The sequence below is a fragment of the Pristis pectinata genome, chromosome 11, assembly GCF_009764475.1.
Source record: "Pristis pectinata isolate sPriPec2 chromosome 11, sPriPec2.1.pri, whole genome shotgun sequence".
In the NCBI taxonomy this organism is placed as follows: Eukaryota; Metazoa; Chordata; class Chondrichthyes; order Rhinopristiformes; family Pristidae; genus Pristis; species Pristis pectinata.
Window position 1 is genome coordinate 82,021,920 of NC_067415.1, and position 22,610 is coordinate 82,044,529.

Below are 22,610 nucleotides of genomic sequence, written 5' to 3' on the forward strand. Positions count from 1 at the left end.
AGCAGGGGCAGTGAGTGATTACCACGGGAATGCAGAGTTGAGGTTACAATCGGACCAGCTATGATCTTATTGAAAGGTTGAAAAGGCCTGAAGGCAAAATGGACACCACTGCTCCTAATTTAGATGTTCCTCAAGGTGAATGGTTTTCCCGATTGTTTGCCAGAGTTCCTGTGGCTCTTCCACCAGAGTCAAGCGGCATCTCAAGTCAAGTCAAGTTTATTGTCGTGTGCGCAAGTACAGTGAGGTACAGGTGCAACGGAAGACTCGCTCGCATAGGCACGTGGGTACAGACAACACACAGAACATAAATATACATAAATTATACAAGACAGTGAAGTGAAAAGCAAGACATCAGTGCAAACAAAAAACACAATCAGAACCAAGTCCATTGTAGTGCAAGAGGTGGCCCATCGTGTTCCACTGCTGAGGTGGGTTATCTTATCAGATTTTCATCCTCTCAATACCTTTATGTAGAAAGTACATAGATTTTCAGACTACTACAGAGTTAAAGTTCTGTTTTAGTTCAACATACAACTGGGCAAAATGAAGATGTGAAGACATCTGGAGTAATGTACACAGTTTGGTCTCCTTCTGTAAGGTAGTATACGTTTGCCTTGGAAACAGTGCAGCTAAGGGGATCTGGCTTGTTTCTGGGGATCAAAGGGTTGACTGATGAGGAAAGACTGGGTCTACAGCCTTTATAGTTGAGAGAATGAAATGCAGGATTCTGAGGGCTTTTGACATGGTGGATGCTGTGCTGTTCCCTGGTGGGGAACCTAGAACCAGGGGCAAAGTCACATGGGAAGAGAAAGGCTATTTAAGATGACAAGGAGTAATTTCATCTCTCAGAGGCCTGTGGATCTTTGCAATCATTGAATATATTCAGAGCTGAGCCGGGCAGATTTTGCACGTCAGGGGAATCGAGTGTTCTGGGGGGTCAGTTATGAGGAAAATGTTGTTGCCAACTGATTTGATTGACTATGCTTCCATTGAAGAGGGAAGCCAGCTTGATGGGCTCCAGGGTCTTTTCCTGCATCTATTTCATATATACTTCAGTAAAGAACGTTAGCTTGCAGTTGTTTTCTTTTCCCCTGTTAGTTTAAAGGCAGTGTTAAGTTTGAAAATCAGACATTTCCCAAGCTGTAAGCACAAATCAATTGGTTACTTGTGTTCCAATGCCTGAACGAGTTCCATTTTGGTTAAGTTTGCTGCTCTGGGAAGGGAAGCTGACAGTCACTCAACAAAAGATGCCTCCTTAATGAGAACCCAGTGCACATTCCTTGCTGGAGAGGCAGTGGGAATCTGACCAGTTAGAGGCTGGTGGCTTAAAGAATGCATTTTTGTTTCCTGAATATCCTTCCTTTGAAAGCAGTAACATTGCTGAGAGATAGCGAAGCAACGGTTAGTGAAAATTTAAAACAAAATGCTGGAGCTATTTTCTAACAAGGAGAGGCATTGTCCCATTCATTAGTGGCTGACTATCTCGACACTAATGAATCAGCCTCATTATGGCTGCCTTCAGCTTCGCTTCACAAAGGCTTGCGACAGGTTTATGGAATAAATTGGATATGGGATTCCACCAGGCAAACTTTATCGCCAGACCCACACTCAACTCTTCAGGAACAGCTTCTTTCCCTCTGCCATCAGATTTCTGAACGTTTCATGAACCCATGAACACTACCTTGTTATTCCTCTTTTGCACTATTTTTTTTTTGTAACTTATAATAACTTTTATATCTTTATGTCTTGCACTGTACTGCTCCGCAAAACAACAAATTTCACGATAATAAACCTGATTCTGATTCAAGTATAGAACTACCTTCGGTGGAAATTCACCTTCCCATCAGAAGTAATGCTTGTACTTCAGCTAACCTGCCAAAAACCTGCAGCCTTGTTTCAAACTGATGCAAAGAACACGGTGAAGAAAAGATTGGGTAAACAGATGGCAATGTGAGGGAAGTATGGCATTCAATGCTAATGTTTTACTTGCAAAGATTTCCCAACTATTTCCACATGCATGTAACATCCCAGTACCTGACATGTGTCTTGTTCCTCAGTAAAGAAAATGCGTGGCCTTTTTGGTTGCCCTTACAATGTAGCCTCAAACTTGTAAGACAGCAGGGAATCCGGAGTTTTAAACAGTATTGTTTTTTCCTTCAGGTCAAGGTCTAATGTGTCATTCAGAACTGATTGTGTGCGACAGAGGTGATACTCTGCATATAGGGCTGTTGTCATTCTGCAGAGTGACGCAGGCTCTCTTGAATCGTGTACACTTGAGAGGCAAGGTCTTGGAAGAATTAAAACAGAAGGTGCTGGAAACGCATGCTATGTGCCTGTGATGTTGCTGCAAGTAAGTTTTTCATTGCACCTGTGCATACATGTACTTGTGCACATGACAATAAACTCGACTTTGACTTTATCACTCTGCAGGTCAGGCAGCATCTGCGGACAGAATTGCTGCTTGACCTTCTGCGTGTTTCCCGCAACGTCAAAGTCGAAGTTGAGTTTATTGTCATCTGCACAAGTCCATGTGTGCACTGTTGCAATGATAAACTTACTTGCAGCAGCATCACAGGCACATAGCATCAGATAAGCAGCATTCACAAGAAAAACATAAATTAAACATGAATTATACACAAATTTTACAAGAAAAAACACAATTAGAACAAAAAAAGACATAGTCCATTTTAGGGCAAAGTGGTCATAGTGTTGTTATGTTGAGGTAGTGATTAGGGTTGTGCAGGTTGGTTCAAGAAGTAGCTGTTCCTGAACCTGGTGGTGTGGGACTTCAGGCTTCTGTACCTCCTGCCCGATGGTGGGGATCTTTGATGATAGATGTTACCTTCTTGAGGCAGCGTCTCCTGTTGATAATTCTGATGATAGGGAGGGACGTGCCCGTGATGTATTGGGCAGAGTCCACTACTCTCTGCAGCTCCTTACATTACTGCGCATTCGAATTGCCGTACCAGACCGTGATGCAACCAGTAAGGGTACTTCCAACAGTACATCTGTTGGAGTTTGTTAGAGTGTTCGGTGACAAGCTGAACCTCCTTAACCTTCTAAGAAAGTAAAGGCGCTGACGTGCCTTCCTTGTGATTGCGTTTATGTGCTGGGCCCAGAACAGGTCATCCGACATGTTAGTGCCCAGGAATTTAAAGCTGCTGTCTCCACCGCCGATCCACCAATGTACCAATCCAACCAGCACTGGGGCTGGAAACTGGGACTTCTATGTGGATATGTAGCTATTCCTCGACATTGGCACTGTGGATGGACCGGAAGTTCTCACCCATTGCAATGGATGTGATTTCCAAGGTTAGAGAAGCCTTTGTGATAGTCAGTTCACATTATGGAATTGAAGCCTCTTGGCTGAGATGACACAGGAAAGGAAATTATCATTCGATAGTGGAGGGAGGCGTAAAGAGTTTGAAGTTGAAGAACGTGCCAGCATCGTCGTTGCAGTTTCAATATAATTTGGATTGTATGAAAGGGTATTCTCTGCTCATAAATTGTTTTGCTTTATTAATATATAGGTGTGATATTACATGCTGCAGTAAAAATGAAAGGTAGCAATGAATTGTAAAAAAATTCTTTGCTGCTGTAAATATAGAAACATCCTCAAACGCTTGTAAATGTACCACAGAGTAGTGAAAGTTAGCTCTGTTGAAGAAAAAAAATGACACTAATACATTTAAGGCTCACTATCGTCTGTTCACATAACAAATCCAAAGTGGAGTTTTCCAGCTGAAGTTAAGAAACAGAAGCAGGAGTGGACAAAAAGCAACCCTACTGTTCAATAAGAGCATGGCTAATCCGATCTTGGTCTTGGCTCTGGTTTCTTCTCCTGCCTCTCAACTCCCCCACAGTTCAAAAACCAGTCTAAGTCATGAATATATTCAATGACTCAACCTTCAGAGGTCCCTTGGGCCGAGAATTCCAGTAATTCACAACCCTTTACACTCAAAATCAGAACAATTTGTATTTTACCAAACGTGCAATCTGCCACCAAGAGCACAGAGAGTTTTAAAACATATTTTTAATTGGAGTTTTAAAAAAAATTACTTTGTGTATTTAAAGGTGGTAACTAGGTGAGATATGATTAAAACGACTGAAAATGAGTTTATCACAAATTTTTGATCATAGTTACCAATTCAGCATTTCTGGATAGTACGTTTTAAATTAATGAAACTCCCAAGCTCTTGATCTGAGGTGGTTAAGATTGGTGGATCTGAAGTCTGGGTAAGGATGGCAAATGTTCTTCCCTGAAGGACAATAATGAACCAAATGCATTCTCTATACTGTACTGCAGGCTGTTATGCTATCACACTGCACTTCCCTTGAAAGAATTTATTCCCCCTTTAAAACACGGGGGTGTAACTCTGAGAGTGCCCATTACCTCAGGTCAGGTCATAAAGAACACGTCCAGTTATTGTTTACATCATGCTAAACAGTGTGCAAAGCTTCAAGGACGAGAACAGTCAGAGTTTGCAAATATTGCTTTATCTCTCCATCTCCCTCCTCCTCCCTCATGCTGCTCTGTAAAACCTCATTCTTTGATCAAGTTTCTGGTCAACTTTATTTCAATATCTCCTTGAGTAACAAGCTTTAAAGTTTTATTTGTTTCCACTCCCATTAGAAGTGCTAAATAAATGCCTGTTATTGTTGATCTCATAAATAGGTGGGTATAGAGCAGCTGACAAGGCTATTTTTCTTCAGAAGGTCAGTTCCAGAAAGTACATTTGCTCTGTACTTAATAGGGTTTTGAGACAAAAATTGCAGTGTGTAAGAATCATAAGAAGTTAGATCAGGAGTAGTTGATCTGACCCCTCATGCTTGCTCCACTATGGTCACAGCTGATTTCATACTTGCCTTGTTTTCACTTTCCAATCCAATCCCAATAAACCCTTCACTCTGCTCTTACCTTTGAATATACTGGATGATTGAGCTCCACAGCTGGATAAACCGAAGAATCCCAAAGTTTCACAGCCCTCAGAGAGAGGATATTCCTCCTCATTTCCACCTTAAATGGGTGGATCCTTTTTCCGAGACAATGTCTCCGAGTGTTAGATTCACCTAGCAAGGGAAATGTCCCCTGAACATCGACCCTGTCAAGCTTTCTCAGGAGCTTATATCTTTCAGTAAGATCACCTCTCCTTCCTTGAAACTCAGCCTAACCTCCTCTAAGAAGACAATCCAAGCAATCAACCTGGTGAACCTCTTCTGAACCATTGTTCAAGCATGTTCCTCCCTAAAGAAGATAAAAGCTTTTACATAATACTTCAGATGCAGTTTCTCTCTACTTTGTACAGTTGTGACATAACTTTACTACTTTCACACTCCATCTGCTTTAGAATAAATAACAACAATCCATTTGCTTTCTTAATGCTGCATTTGTGTTCCAGTTTTGTCTGTTGGTGTTTAAGCTGATTGGGATGTTTTTGCACGCTTAAGCTGCTGTAGACATTGTTGTTGTGACACCAAAAAAGGAGTTGCATTTTCATAGCACCTCAGGGCATTTCAACATGCTTTACTGTGGCAGAAATGTCTCAGAAATGTAGTTAATTTAGGAAACAAGGTGGCCAATTTGTACATAGCAAGTTCACAGCATTGTGATGTTAGCTATGGAAAGGAAAAAAAAACTGCAGACACTGGAAATCTGAAATAAAATGTTGGAAACACTCAGCAAGTCAGGCAGCTTCTGTGCGAAGAGAAGCAGAGTTAACGTTTCAGAGTTGGATCTTCACTCTGAAATGTTAACACTCAGTTCTGAAACATTAACACAGCCCCTCCCTCCACAGACACTCCCTGATGTGCTGGGTGTTTCTCGCATTTTCTTTTTCTTTTCTTTGTGATTCCATTTAGGGGATCTGGTTCAGTATTGTTGGTTGGCAGACAAATATTAGGTAGGGAGATCTCTTCTTTGAAATAGAACCACAAGGTCTTTCACATTCATCCAAGAGAACAGGCAGGGCCTCGGCTTAATATCTTATCTGGAAAATAAAGCCAGCGCTGAACATCAGCTAGAATTTTGTGTGGGAGTTTATCCCTTGTTCTTCACATGAAACAAATGCAAAAGAGGCCCCAACTTGTTACGATCTACTTGCAGAGTTTAGCCCAATGACTGGGGTGGGGATCCGTTAGTCACACAGTCAAACTGACTTCGACCATCAGTGTCAAAATAAGAATTTCCCCATTATCCAACATCTCCACAATTCATACAATAGGCACTTGGTACAATGCTACAGGTTTAACTATTCTGAAACCAGATTTCCAAAATGCAATGCAATTTACAGCCATCACTATTTCATGTTCTTGTTGGCTGACAAGAATAAATTTTAATCCTCCTGCCTTTGTGAGGGTACAGTTGGTAGAACCGCTGCCTCACAGTGCCGAAGACCCAGGTTCAATCCCGACCTCCGGCGTTGTCTATGTGTGGAGTCTGCACGTTCTCCCTGTGACCGCGTGGGTTTCCTCCCGCATTCCAACGACATGAGGCTTGTTAGATCAACGGGCCACTGTGAAAGGCTCTCAGTGTGTAGGTGAATTGAAGAACCTGGAGGGGAGTTTATGGGAATGTGGTGAGAATAAAATGGAATGAGTGTAGGATTAGTGTAGCTGAAAGCCCTGTTACCATGTGGTATGACTCAATGACTGACTGTATGGTTCTTGTGTAAAGCTTGAAAGCAGAGACTCAGATTCAGAGATGAAAGTTCTACCAATGGAGCTCCCTTTAATTAAGATGCCATGATTAAACATCTAAAGATAGGTTTGCCTTGTAAATGTGTTTTTTTCTCCTAAATGATTGTTTGTGGTAGAAGGGAATAAATAGTATGTTGCCCTGTATTCTGCGGTAAGGGACAAAGGAGCAACTCAGGGTAGTTTGTCCGAATGTTGGGGGTGGGAATGAAGCAAAGAAGAGCATTAACGCCCATGTTCTTTGCTCTTCTTTCTAGTCTCAGAGGCGCGTTACATTTCACCTCCCCGACGGCTCCCAAGAAAGCTGCAGTGATAGTGGTCTAGGAGACCATGAGCCGGTAAATGGTGGCCCGCTGATCTCACACCCTCTCCCTCTGGTTCAGCCGCAGGACGAGTTCTACGAGCAGGCTTCCCCAGACAAGAGGACCGAAGCCGATGGCAATTCTGACCCCAACTCTAGTAAGTGACCGCTTCTTCCTCTTCCAGACATTGGTGCTGTGCAGTCAAAGCTTCACTCGGCCAGGGGCCACACTGATCTTTTCTTTAATCCTGATGTCTGCCCCTGCCAAAGGTCAGTTCTCATTGCCTCCCTTCCTTAATCTTAACGTGTTCCCCAGCCGACGTGTGGAGCCACTGCTCAGGTTACTTACCACACTGCAATGGCTTTGAACCTCTCTGTCCACTCAATGCAGAGGCAGGGAGACTTGCAGCTTCATTGCCTCGAAGGATGGGGGGGGCTCATCTTTAACAACGAGTAACCGAGAAGGTATCTGATTTATGTAATGTCATTCTCCATAACGGTGCGGTTCTGAGCTGTGTGTGCTCCTGGGATTCAGCAGGGGTTAGGTTGGGACTGGTGGTAGCTTGTGGGGATGAGTTAACTAGGGAGATGGTCAAACTGACGGCCATTCTCTCTGTTGATTTTCCCCACCAGCCAACTTCCTTCTATACTGTACCACAATTAAAGCATCCTGTGAATTCCTCCTCTTACAAACATAATCTTGGTGAGAGAGCAGAAACAGATGTTACCGCTGTCTATCTTGTAAAGGGTCACTGACATCTGGATACTAATTTCCATTCACTGAGACCTACCAACGTTAGCTGTTGCATGGATTTCCTTGCACCATGATGTTTTTTTTGTGAATTGTAACCTGATCGTCTATAATCTGATCAGTTTCATCAGTTTATGAATATTTACCAGAGCTGGTCATGAATGAGATGTTTACAAATCCTATTTTGCTGCCAGTTTAAATTTATTTACAGATAGCATATTACCTTTGTATGATCCATTTGGCTGCCTGCTGAGATATAATTCCTGAATTTCTGCATAATCTGAATTTTGATCAGACATCATTGCTTTACAATGCGGTATCTTAAAAGGATCAACATTTGGGTTTGTGAGACAAACAGATTGCAAGCTGGAATGGGAGAGTGCATGGATTAATTTGCTTCCTGTCTTGTGTTCTGCTGATGAAATAATGATTCTAAACTCCCAAGGATCTTGATAAGGAAGGTGTGAAAGGTTACTGGGGGTAGGTAGGACTGTGGAGGTCACAATCAGATGAGTCATGATCTTATTGAATGGCGAAGCAGGGTCCAGTGGATGAGTTGCCTACTCTTGCTTCTAACGTGGGCTTTTATGGTAGTTACTGACTCATGCATTCCAGGGATATCGCGTCTGAACAATGACCAGGGTTAGACCAGCAGATCTCAATCGACACAGGCTCCTCGTGACTGTGTTAGGGAACATTAGCAAACCTTCCTGTTCCTTATCACTGTAAACCAAGTCCAAATGAAAGGTTCCATGTTTATGGTCATTGGGCAAAGCTATGGATCCATCGCCCATCAGGAGAAGAATAGAATTCCAGTGCTTTTATAGTTGAAGAAAGTATAGATCTATTGTTGCCCAAGGAATCATTTCATGTCGAATGTTGTAAAATAGCACCCAATGAGGAGTAGAACAGAGCTGAAACCAGAGTGAAAATAATGGAATTGGCACATCAATATTGTGGCATTTAGAAACTGGAGAGTCTCGTTGGACTGGCCAGCAACACTAATAGCTCTGCAACTGTTCTGATTTACCTTTGGGGTACAGAAGGACCTCGCTGCCTTTAGACAGGTGTGATTGCTGCCTGCACAGCAGAACACATTAAAATCTGCAGTGTTGAGATCCTGGTGGATATGATAACTTCCCATTCCTCCAGTATATAAGAAAAAGAGAACAGAGCAGGAATCACCAGTCCCTCAAGCCTTCCCTACCGTTCAGTATGATCATGGCTGATCTATGCTGGCCTCAACTCCTGTACCTGTTTCCCATCGCCTTTAATTCCTCGATCTTTCAAAGATATTTATCCATCTCCATCTTAAATATGTCTAATGATCCAGGCTTCACCACCCTCAGGGTCAGAGAATTTCAGAGATTCCACGCCCACTGTGTAAAGAAATTTCTACACACCATAGTTTTAAATGACCAGTGCCTATGTCCCCCTGTTTGTGACTCTCCCACTTCTCAAAATTTACCATTAGGATCTTGTATGTTTGAATAAGATTCAGTCCTCTAAACTCCAAGGAATACAGATCCAAACTGCTTAACTTCCGTTGATAGGACAACCTTCTCCCTGTTATTAACCCAGTAACAATCCATTGAACTGCCTCCAATGCTATGACATCCTTTTTTTAGGTAAATGGGCCAAAACTGTACACAGTTTTCCAGACGTGGCCTCACCAACACCCTGTACAACTGCAACAAAACCCTCCCTATTCTTAAATTCCAATCCCTTCACAATGAAGACCAACATGTCATTTACCTTATTATCTACTTGTTGAACCTGCCTGCTAACCTTTTGTGATTCATGCACTGGAGTACCTAGATCCCTCTGAACTTCACTTATTTGCAGTCTTCATTTAGATGACAGTCCATTCTGTTAATCTTGCCCCTGGTTTCTGATGAGGTTTACCTGATGCCTTGAGAGGGGAAGCCATGCGTGCTGCATGAAAATGTCCACTTCGAGTGTCTAGGAACCAAAAGAGACCCAAAGAGAGTTTTAGTTCTTTAGAGCTTGCATGAACGTGAGCTGACGATTTCAAAATATGCTGACTCAGGAAATCCGGCACATCCCGAGCTTTTGTTATAAATAACTGGGGATATTTGATTTGTGCCGTCCTACTACTCAAGAAAAGTAGAGCAAGCATATGTCAGAGAGAACTAGTTTGTTCATAGAAGCCCAGAAAGTAGGAGCAAGTATGCTGCAAGTGTGAAAGAGTATGCCACGTTTCCCTAATAAGAGTTTGTAAAATAAGTGTCATTTTTTTTTCATGGTTTTATTGCTTTTCTTTGATAGCAAGGATAAAATTTGGTTTAAACAGGGAGGTAATGAAACACTGGGAGAGACTGATAGTCTGAAAGAAAATTTGGTTACTGAAGTTAAAGGAAAATGGGATTTTTTTCATGTCAGTGTTTTAGAATGAGTAGATCACTTAAGGAGCAAAATTATCTAATGAAACACTCTCATCTTGTCCACATGAAGTGGGGGGATAGAGATGATAGCACAGGAGATTACCAATTATTTGCATAGGCAGTGTAGGCAAGATTCCTTACTTACAACCTAGAAGGAGGTTAGAACAGACAAAGTACAGAATGGTGGAAGATCTCAGCGGGTCAAGCAGCATCTGTGGAGGCAAAGGGTGTAAAAGTCAACGTTTTGGGTCTTGACTCTGCATCAAAACTGTGAGGTTAGAGGAAAGATTGGCAGAATGTAGCATTACAGGGTGGGGGTGGGGGTGGGCGAGGTAGAGACTGGGTGGAGCCAGATCAGGAGGGAATGACAGACAGATGGAACCAGGTTGGGAGGAGAGGTGAACAAAGCCAAAAACAGAAGGACGTGGATGAGTGAGTGTGGGAGGAGGATACCAGGGGGTGTGAGGTACCTGAAATTGGAAAATTCAGTGCTCAGACCACTGTGTTATAAACTGGGTTACAACCCAATGTATGAACACCGAATTTCCCAACTTCACATAAACTGGGTTACAACCCAATGGTATAAACACTGAATTTCCCAACTTCACATAAACTGGGTTACAACCCAATGGTATAAACACTGAATTTCCCAACTTCACATAAACTGGGTTACAACCCAATGGTATAAACACTGAATTTCCCAACTTCACATAAACTGGGTTACAACCCAATGGTATAAACACCGAATTTCCCAACTTCACATAAACTGGGTTACAACCCAATGGTATAAACACTGAATTTCCCAACTTCACATAAACTGGGTTACAACCCAATGGTATAAACACTGAATTTCCCAACTTCACATAAACTGGGTTACAACCCAATGGTATAAACACTGAATTTCCCAATTTCACATAAACTGGGTTACAACCCAATGTATGAACACCGAATTAACTGTTCAACCTAACTAATCCATGTAAAACAATCCCATCAGTCCCATTCCCATTCTCCTTATCTCCCTGCACACCTGCAACTTATTCTCTCCCGCACATGCCCATCGACTCCCCTTTGAGTCTTAAGAAAACACTGGATAGCAATGCAAGAGCTTAATTCAAAATCGTTGGAGAAGATTCTGAAGGCCAAGTGCAAGCAGTAACAGGTTTGCAAAACTGGGACGATGATCACAAGACAGTTTGACTGTGGGAGATGCAAATGGAGAGACTGATTCAAATACAGCCAGTGCCCTATGGTGATATTCAATGGTCTTTGAATGTTGTTGATTGATTAAGCACGTGAGATTTGAAATTACCCTTAATGATGTTGTTATAGTGACAATTAACCTGCTTCTTTTGAATTTCTCTCTCATTTTAATGGAAGTGTTAACATACTTGAAACAATTTGTTTGAGGTTCCATTAACATTATGAAGGGAGGAGTTCTATACCAGCTATTTAGCTTGTGATTATTTCATTGACACTAATTTGCAGATTGAATAGATTCATGCCATGTTTCTGTTTGACCCTCGCATGAGGTGATACCCTAAAGTATTAAAATTGTTTTCTATCTTACAGTGTACATGCCTTCATCAACTAATATCATGTACAGAGTCTCTACAGGTACCTGTAATACATTTGTAAGATGATTTGTTTTGATGTACAGAATATGAACTAAGGAAACCTCGGAGATCTTAAACTGCTTTACATGCACCTTAAGAAGCCTCTGAGATTTTATTAAGATTCCAATTGTTAGGAAGGGAAAGAAAACAGTATTTTGTGCTTTGAAAATGTTTTTGAATAGAAATTAGTTGTAATGTTACAGCTCATAATTTACCTTTCCTATATCCAGGCAGTAGAAAAATATTGTGCCTCTGTTTTCGGTGTCTTGTGGGATTGCTTAATGCTTTCCCTGAAGCTTCACCCTTTGTGATCTGGGGGATGCACACTTCTTCACCACTGTAGTAGCCCCTGTGTGTGCTTCTGCCCAAAGAGCATTGTGTTGGAGTGAAGCTGAAGATGTGCAGTGAGTCACAAAAAATGATCTGGAATTTGCCTTTTTTTTTGGATAACTTATTGATAACAGATAGAATGTGGGAAATCTTTAGCACCCGCTGTCAAACTTTTCCTGGTCAGGTTAAGGTATGGGGTGCACCTTCATTCAAGCTAATCCAGCAATGCATCCTGGCCTGAACCTGACAGAAAATATGTGGCACTCTGCTGTGGCCCAGGTGGCAATGTCTTCACTTCCAAGTCAGGAGCTGATAGGTTCAAGACCTGCTTAATATGCTTAAACTTAAAATATAGGTTGATGCTGTCTGATGCGCTTAATTTTGGATGATACATTTTTCTGAGACCTCCTCAGATAGATGTGTGTAAAAAAAAGAAAATCCCCTGTCCTCTGTTTTGAAGGACAATAAATACATTCTCCTCATCTTCCTGTCTCATAATTATCCCTCCAATGACATTATTATGACAGACTGAGGTATGCCAAATTCACCCACTGTTTTATCTGCTGAGCTCATGATATATGTTCATTGTATTAATTTTGAACTCTACTTCTGAAATTTGGTTGCCTTCACCTTAAATCTGAGCTTAATGTGACCACTTCAGCACAATGTGCATTTAGCATGTAAACCTGGCCATAAATGTCTCCACTGATCTGGGCTGCGCTACATGGGATCACCACTGGTTGTAAAGTACTTTCCACCATCCTAAAATTCTGGAAGGCGTGGTACAAGTGGGAGAATTTGTTGAACGTTTTCATCCCACACCTTGACTTTCCTTGTGGCCTCTGAATGAGATAATCCTATTGGTGTCAATAAATGGTGAATTATAATTGGCTTTTCTTGTGGATTTATACTTGTAAGCCACATGGATTTGCAGCTGACTGCCAAGATTGGAAAAGTGCTTCTGTGCTAAGGATGGTATGCTAACTCACAGCAACTCCTAAATTGGTTTATTATTGTCACATGTATTGAAGTACAGTGAAAAACTTTGTTTTGCATGCAATCCATCCAGATCATTTCATCACATCAGTACATCAAGGTAGTCCAAGAGAAAAGCAATAACAGAATGCAGAATAAAGTATTACAGAGAAAGTGGCGTGCAGGCAAACGATAAAGTGCAAGGGCCATAACGAGGTAGAATGTGAGTTCAAGAGTCCATCTTATTGTACAAAGGGGCCATTCAGCAGTCTTATAACAATAGGATAGAAGCTGTCCTTGAGCCTGGTGGTACGTGCTTTCAGGCTTTTGTATTTTCTGCCTGATGGGAGGGGGGAAAAGAGAGAATGTCCGAAGTGGATGGGGTCTTTGATTATGCTGGCTGCTTTACCGAGGCAGTGAGACATGTAGACAGAGTCCATGGAGGGGAGGCTGGTTTCTGTGATGTGCTGAGCTGTGTCCACAACTCTCCGCAGTTTCTTGCAGTCTTGGGCAGAGCAGTTGCCATACCAAGCCGTCAGGCATCCGGATAGATGCTTTCTATGATGCATTTATAAAAGTTGGTGAGGGTCAACAGGAATATCTGACATCTCATATTACAGGTGCTCTCTAATGAGGGTGAAGTTTTAGATTTTATTTAGTTGCTCCTTCCCACAGTAAGATTGACTTGCTTTCTTTGAACTTCCTCAGAACCCATTATTTTCAGATTGAATATTGATTGATATCACACCAAAGGGTTTTGTTAAATTACCTGTGGACAGCAGTGTGTAGCTGCGGTGGTAATACTTTTTTTTTCCCCACATTTGGCTTTGCTTTCTAATTTGGTTTATTGTTCCATGAAGACCACTTTAATCTCAAACCAGAACTATTTGTGCAGTTTCAATCAAGATTCTACAGTTTGAGTACATCCTCCCAGGGTTAATACTCAAAGACAGCAGAGGTTTCTGTGTCTGATGGGGCATGTTAATTCATGAGCCAGATGCCCACATTGTGACTTCACTGAGATACATTATTGTAGTCTATGACATTGTACCAAGGAAGATGGGAGCTCAGAGATACTCAAGGCAAAGTTTGGGTTGGATGGGGATGGGTGCATTGGATTGGAGAATGGGACAGAGATGTTCCAGATGAGAATAAGTGGTGAATCACAGGCCTGCGATCACGCTTGCAGCATTTGGTGGAGGTGGGTATGGGGTGAAGGTCAGTGCAGGAGATGGGAGCCTCTTGTAGGCTTAGACTATTGATACTTGGGGGCCAGGGAATCAGTGAGTGGGTCTGGGAGATTATCGAGCAAGGGTTGTGATTGTGGGAGATGGTGGAAACAGGAATGTATTAAAGGGACTTACTTCTGTCACGTTCCAGAGCCTGGCTGGGGAGGCTCCCTTTAGTTTAGACTGCGCAAGGCAAGGCGTGCATGAAAACGCAGCTGGGTTGCCCAATGACTGGTGCACTTCGGAAGCACTTGAACACATTTCTCCTGGTTTACACAGGGAGCAAAGTCATTGTGTTAATGGCAGGTGCAGAAAATTGTTGATCTGTGGAAGTGTGGATGACTCTGGAATTTCTCCCATGATTTGAAGGGCTGAATGTCTTGTTTATGCTCATTATTAAATATCCTTTAATAATATGAAATAAAATATCCTTTAATAATATGAAAATATTATATGAAATAATAAATATGAAAACTTTGCACTGCCTGAAAATACATCATTCGCAATGTGCTGTGTTGTGATGGTTGGATGTTTTACTGAGATTAGGATAAATTTCTAGGCAAGTGCCTTTAACCCATAACCAACACCTAACACAGCAATCTTTAAAATCCAACTTCTTCCATCTGAAAAAATAAATACTGAAACAAACCAAATGAGTATTTTTCTCTCTCAAATTAAGCAAGCAATCACATTTATCTCGCCACATTCCTTGCAAAGAAAATGCATCAAAATGTCACATTAACCCACAAAGACCTTGCAGCTCGGTGAGACATTCCCCTACCAGTGTTGTTCCCTCCTGTAATAAGATCAGCATGTTTTGGCATGCCATTTACACTCTCCTCCCAAGCGTCTCATAATCCCTTTAATATTTCTTTATGAAAATTGCACAGAGTGAGCTCATCTGTTTGATGGGTTATTTGTGATTGCAGTTTGCCAGGACCCTTTTATGTAAGTGGAGCAAAGGACTAACTTAATAATAATTTTAATGGAATTCTTTTGACCTGCTGAGTCAAAGTCTTTGAATTTCAGTTCCCGGTTTGTTCAACTTATTTAAGTATGTTAACTGTGTGGATTGTTCCATTTGGGGAAATAGTTTGCTTTGAACGCTTGTCTTTTTTTTATCCAACAGTGCAAGATTAACTTGTAGGTTCTGCATTATTGCTGAACTATACAAATCCCTAACCACCAGCTCATTCAGTTTCCTCTCAACTTTGAGAACAGGATTGGATTTTAATTAAGTGATTCACTTCCAATGGATTCGGGAAGAGCTCTGCTCGTGAACAGGGTAACCCATTTCTGCGAACAGAGGGATCAATACCCAGTGTCCATGCATTTAATGTGATTATTTTAAAGATTAGCATGGAATTGTGGAGAATTCACCTGAGCAGGCTGCAACTTGCTAATTTTAAAGGAGAGCAGAAACCCACACCACACTTAAAACCTGTAAGTTTTAAAAACCCACACCACGCTTGTAAATCCTGATGCAGAGTTTCGATCCGAAACGTTGTCAATTCTTTCCTCCACTGAATTCCTCAAGCAGATTGTATGTTGCTTCAGATTCCAGCATCTCGTGTGTGTCACTTTTGAGGAAATAAAACACCTGGATGAGTTACTGATGTGTTGTGCTCCACAAGTCCTGGACCCAGAATGGTTACGGTTGGGAAAGAGGCCATTTAGTCCTTTCAGTCCTTCTCAGCTCTTGGTAAGAACATCCAGCTGGTCCCACTACCCCATTCTCTCCATAGCTCTGCAACTTCTTGCCTTTCACATTTCAGATTCAGATTAGTTTATTGCCATATACACCAGAGTGCAATGAAATTCCTTGCTGGCATGAAGCTCACAGAGTAAACAGTGTATCTGGAAATAATCAACACAACAATAAATACAGAGACGAGCACAGGACAGCAGAATGGTGCAAAGATTGTAGAGCAATCTGAAGTAGTGCAAAAAGAAATGCTGAAGTGACAATAATGGAATAATCGAGAGATACAGAACTAAAAGGAAGGCATGGGGGGAATGTCAGAGGTAAGTCTTTTTTTACACAGAGGATGGTGGGTGCGTGGAACGCACTGCCGGCAGAGGTTGTGGGGGCAGATACATTTAAGAGACCCTTAGATAGGAACATGAATGATAGAGAAATGGAGGGCTATGTGGGAGGGAAGGGTTACATAGATATTAGAGCAGGATAAAATGTTGGCACAACATTGTGGGCCAAAGGGCCTGTACTATGCTGTAATGTTCTAAATTTTAAATTTTTAAATTTTATTTACAGCATGGTAACAGGCCCTTACGGCCCAACGAGTCCACGCCACCCATTTTAAACCCAAATTAACCTACCCCTACGTCTTTGGAATGTGGGAGGAAACCAGAGCACCAGGAGGAAACCCACGCAGACACGGGAGAACATACAAACTCCTTACTGACAGCGACGGGAATTGAACCCCTATCACTGGCGCTGTAATAGCGTCATGCTAACCGCTACGCTACCGTGCCACCCGTACCGTACCGTGTTCTAAAAGACAGAGAATGTGGCAGTGCCACTGGGAAGGGGATGTGAAAGAGGGGATCGGTTCAGAAGTCTGACAGCAGTGGGGTAGAAGCTGTTCTTGAGTCTTACATCCAGGCTTTCTAGCTCCTTTATCTTCTCCCAGAAGGTAGAAGAGATTCCCAGAGCTAGGCCAATGTAGTTCCTTATGGACGGCTGTGGACAAGATCGACCAAATGGCGTACTATGCTTCAATGCTCCCATCAAATATAAATGCATGTGTAACTCTTCTTAACAGACATTAGTGCACAAACAAAGTGCTGTTCATCCTGGAACACAATAAATATGTCATGTCTTTTACGGCAAAACATTACGATGAAAAGAATCTCATATCCCATGCTCTTTTCCCCCTGTTCACCTCTTCCTGCACTCTTCCAAGAACCAGTTCTGTGGACCAATCTCATTACGCTGGCCACAGGTCACAAGTACTGCAGGTGCACCTAGCCCATCTCCTGCTACACACTTTTCATGTCTCCTTGAAGCATTTCGTGAGGTAAAATCATCTCTGGCTGTGATCTCAGTTTGATCCCGGATGTGTACGTCCCTACGTGATCTTAGTATTGGGCCGGGATGGTCGCGTGTGTCAGCAGGTGTTTGCCTTCCAACCATCTACTTCAGGACCATAGCTGGGTTTCAGTGCAGTCTGCCACTGGAAATAACCTGGTGCTGTGTGTCAGGTTTCATACTGTCAGCCAGAGGTTGCAGAGCTCATTGCTGCCATTAGTGCAGTGACCTATACAATAGATGCACAAACACTTGGTTCCAGAGGGACCAAGATTTGTTTTACAAAGGCTGTGAATTCATCAGCAGTGCTCTGTGCAGGTGGCCAAGTGATCTTCATGAGACTTTTGTGCAGAGATGATTACAAGGAAGCATGGCCCTGCACTTCTCTACCATAGCCCTAGGATTCCTGCTGAGGTTAGTTTGCCATGAACCTAATGAATGCTTTGCACCTTTTTTGTGCTGTTGGTGGGGAAGGCATTGGGAGTTGGAAAGAAGGTAGAGTTTTCTTTCCCCCACTGGGCTGGACTGGACCATGCTGGGGTTGTAGATCTGTAGTGAAACACCTGCAGAGCATGCAACAACATCTTCCAGACTTCTGCACTGGTGTACTGCAGCATGGAAGTTTGGAATGCACTGGATGCACTTTGCAGCTGGCCTCAATGTTTTTCAAGCCACAATTAGCAAATTTAGCATGGCCCTTTCATTTAAATAGAACATAGAACAGTACAGCACAGTACGTGCCCTTCGGCCCACAATGTTGTGCCGAACTATATGAATACCTCCTTCATGACCAATCTAACCCTTCCCTCCTTCACAGCCCATAACCCTCCATTTTTTTACATCCATGTGCCTATCTGAGAGTCTCTTAAATGTCCCTGTTGTATCAGCCCCTACCACCACCCCGGCAGTGCATTCCAGGCACCCACCACTCTCTGTGTAAAAACAAAAACCTATCTCTGACATCTCCCCTAAACTTTCTTCCACTCACCTTAAATGGATGTCCTCTGGTATTGGCCATTGCCGCCCTGGGAAAAAGGTGCTGTCCGCTCCATCTATGCCCTTCATAATTTTATACACCTCTATCAAGTCACCTCTTATCCTGTGTTGTTCCAAAGAGAAAAGCCCTAGTTCGCTCCACCTTTCCTCATAAGACATGTTCTCCAATCCAGGTAGCATCCCAGTAAATCTCCTCTGAACCCTCTAAAGCTTCCACATCCTTCCAATAATGAGGCGACCAGAACTGAACACACTACTCTAAGTGTGGTCTAACCAGAGTTCTATAGAGCTGCAACATTACCTCACGGCTCTTGAATTCAATACCCCGACAAATGAAGGCCAGCACACCATACGCCTTCTTAACAACCCTATCAACTTGCGTGAGAACTTTGAGGGAACTATAGACTTGGACCCCAAGATCCCTTTTCGACCCCAAGATACGCTTTGGAAGAACGAACATGAAGGCAGAGTACGAGGTTAATGACAGGATTCTGAACAGTGTGCGGGAACAGAGGGATCTTGGGGTCCAAGTCCATAGATCCCTCTTCCTGCACACTGCTCAGAATCCTGCCATTAACCTCGTACTCTGCCTTCATGTTTGTTCTTCCAAAGTGTATCACTTCACACTTTTCTGGATTGAACTCCATCTGCCACTTCTCTGCCCAACTCTGCATCCTGTCTATATCCTACTGTAACCTACGACAACCTTCTACACTACCTACAACCCCTCCAACCTTCATGTCATCCGCAAACTTACTAACCCATCCCTTCACTTCCCTCATCCAAGTCATTTATAAAAATCACAAAGAGTAGGGGTCCCAGAGCAGATCCCTGCAGGACACCACTAGTTACCGACCTCCAGGCAGAATATTCTTCATCTACTACCACCCTCTGCCTTCTGTGGGCAAGCCAATTCCAAATCAAACACTTTATGAAAGTCCATATACACCACATCCACCGCTCTACCTTCATCTACTTGTTTTGTCACCTCCTCAAAAAACTCAATTAGGCTCGTGTGGCATGACCTGCCCCTCACAAAGCCATGCTGACTGTCCCTAATAAGACTATGCTTCTCCAAATGCTCATAAACCCTCTCCCTAAGAATTCTTTCCAATAGCTTGTCCACCACTGAAGTCAGACTCACTGGTCTATAATTCCCAGGATTATCCCTATTAACTTTCTTGAACAAGGGAAAAACATTAGCCATACTCCAATCCTCTAGTACCACTCCTGTGACCAGGGAGTATGCGAGTATCATCGTCAATGCCCCAGCAATCTCTTCCCTCACTGCCCCCATGCCCCCCCCCACCACCCCGTCAGAACCTAGAGTATATCTCATCTGGTCCTGGGGACTTATCTGTCCTAATTTTCTCAGAAGCTCCAACACTACCTCTTTCTTAACCTCAACATGCTCCAGCACATTAACCTGTTCTATGCTGACTTCACATTCATCAAAGTCTCTCTCCCTAGTGAACACTGAAGCAAAGTATTCATTAAGGACCTCCCCTACCTCCTCCGCCTCCAGGCACATTTTTCCCCCTTTATCCCTGAGCAGTCCTACGCTAACTATCATCATCCTCCTGTTCCTCACACCTTGGGGTTTTTCTTAATTCTACTCACTAATGCTCGCCCACCGAAAGGTCTGCCACCTGACCAGGTTCATTGCCTGGTACTAGATCTAGTATGGCCTGTGCTGTCGTGGGCCTGTCCACATACTGTGTCAGGAATCCTTCCTGGACACACCTAACAAATTCTGCCCCATTTAAACCTCTTCCACTAAGGAGGTGCCAATCAATATTAGGGAAGTTGAAGTCTCCCATGTAGGATTTAACACAAAAACACACACACACACACACGCACACACACCTGCCTATCACCCCTCCTCACCTGGATCTACCTATCACTTACTAGCTCTTGCTCCACCCCCTCCCCTCACCTCCTTATGCTGTCTATCTTCCCTCTATTCCCCAGTTTGTGTTAAGCCTTGCTCTCAGTTTTCTGAGAACAGGAGAACCTCAGAAAGGAATTTTCATCTGGCAATGGAGCAAATCAGGCAATGTTGATCTGTTCAATTGGAATATCTCCCACTCAATCACTTGAACAGCCAGCATGTCATGGGCAGATCTTCCATTTTATGTTCCCGCCCATGACTAATGTCCACCTCAACTTCATTCTGTTCAGATGGAACCGGCAGAGTTCCGTTCCGTTGACTTCATGCAACAGGGAATGAGGTTCAAAATGCTTGGAAACAGGCTCAATCAGGTTGGGATTGTAATACTGGAGAACCAAAGGACTGCAGGTGCTGGAACCTAGATGAAAAACATGATGATGCTCGAGGAACTCAGCAGGCCAGGCAGCATCTGTGGAGAAAAGCAGGCGGTCAACATTTCGGGTCAGGACCCTTCCTCAGGTTGGGATTGTGTGCCTCATATGAACAACTGCTTCCAGGATCTTCACATTTCTGGCGCTGCCAGGAAATCCATTCACTTCATTGGTGCAGCCTTACCATGGAAGCAGGTGTTGGACCAATCAGAGCTGTTCCTGGTGTTGTAATAATCAGTTACCAGACACCCAAGGTATCTCTGATTGGCCCAGTGTTTTCTTCCATGGATCAGATGAGATTACCCGACAATGTGTGAGGCAAAGCTTCATCAGTGGCTCTTGTTCTTGGCTCATTTGTTCTTCTTATAATGGTTTCACTGCTATTGCATTTTCCCCTCCAATGACAACAAATACGATACCCTGGGAACCAGTCCTCCAGATCACCAAAAGAAAAGATAGCTCGGGCATTTTATTCTGCACGTAGGGAATGCAGTTTGTCATGAGTGGTGAAGGGAAATGGATAGTTGACATTTTGGGTCAGGACCTTTCATCTGGACTGAAAGAATAGAGGGGAGATAGACAGTATGAGGGGAAGGGGCGGAGCAAGAATTGGCAAGTGATAGGTAGATCCAAATGGTACAGGTAGTTCAGTCGAAGACCTTGAAACAATGTTAATCATCCCTATTAGTCAAGACATTTATAAACTATTCAGATAGAGCTAATTAATTTTACATGCAACCCATTAAAAAACTTAAAACAATTAAGATAACTCAATTTAGTCAAAGAACATTGAACTACAAAAAAAAACACATTAAAGCAAAATAAATAAATTACTAATGTGTGCTCTATCACTGGGTTGGTGGCCTGAGTTAAATGTACAAGGTCAATGACTGTACACATGACCTTCATGGCTTCGACCTGAGCTCCTGTGAAAAGGATCAGGTCCCTCTCCTCAGCGAGTCACTGCTCTGATGTTGGGCTCAGGTGAGTCCATCAGTGGTCCAGGACAAGGGGAGGTCAATTGCGCCCACTTCTCATCACCAGCGTGTCGCCCTCCTCTGCTTTTTGCCTGCATGTGCAAGGAAAACCACGAGGCACAAACAGCTGAGGGCTGCCAATGTCCTCCAGAACCTCCAGTGATCAGCTGGTATGGTTCAACACCACTTTTATCAAGCAGTACCTTGGTAAATAATATCAATGGATCAACTCTTTAAAAGCAACGCCAGCTGGTAAAAGCAATACATATGCCCCTACACGTCCTCCCTCGCCACCATACAGGGTCCCAAACAGCCCTTCCAGGTGAGGCAGCCCTTCACATGTGTATCCATCGGTGCCATTTATTGTATCTGGTGCTCCCGGTGCGGCCTCCTTTACGTCGGTGAGACCCGATGCAGATCGGGGGATCGCTTCGTCGAGCACCTTCGCTCCTTCCACCATAGCAGCCGGGATCTCCCGGTGGCCAGGCCATTTTAATTCCACCTCCCATTCCCACACTGACATGTCTGTCCACGGCCTTCCCCACTGCTGAGTCAAAGCAGATGAAGGGAACAGTACCTCATATTCCGCCTTGGTAGTCTCCAACCTGACAGCATGAACATCGAGTTCTCTAACTCCTGGTAATCTCTGCCTCTGTCCCTTCCCCCTTTTTTCTCTTGATCCCACTGGCCTCCATCAGCCATCCCTTTCTTCTCCCTCACCCTCTCTATCTGCCCATCACCCACACATTCTTCCCTCCGGTTCCCCTCCCCACCTCCTTCCCTTTATTCCATGGTCTACTGTCCTTTCCTATCGGATTGCATCTTCTTCAGCCCTATGTCACTTCCACCTATCACCCGCCTGCTTTCGCTCCACCCCTTCCCTCCATCTTTTTATACCCGCTACCTCCCCTCTATCTTTCCAGTCCAGATGAATGCTCTTGAACCGAAATGTCGACTGTCCATTTCCCT

General features: G+C 43.3%; 1 protein-coding gene across 3 annotated transcripts in view; it reads left to right on the forward strand.

Moving 5' to 3' along the window:
• LOC127575759 (protocadherin-9) overlaps positions 1–22,610 on the forward strand; it is a 728,604-nt gene that overhangs the window by 439,507 nt on the left and 266,487 nt on the right. The window contains exons 2-3 of one of the 3 annotated variants that reach the window (XM_052025809.1): positions 7,077–7,152; positions 11,720–11,764. In XM_052025809.1, coding sequence (XP_051881769.1) covers positions 7,077–7,152; positions 11,720–11,764 — 121 coding nt within the window. Of the gene's footprint in view, positions 1–6,950; positions 7,153–11,719; positions 11,765–22,610 lie in introns of all 3 variants that reach the window. The other 2 variants (XM_052025808.1, XM_052025811.1) reach the window with 2 other exon arrangements.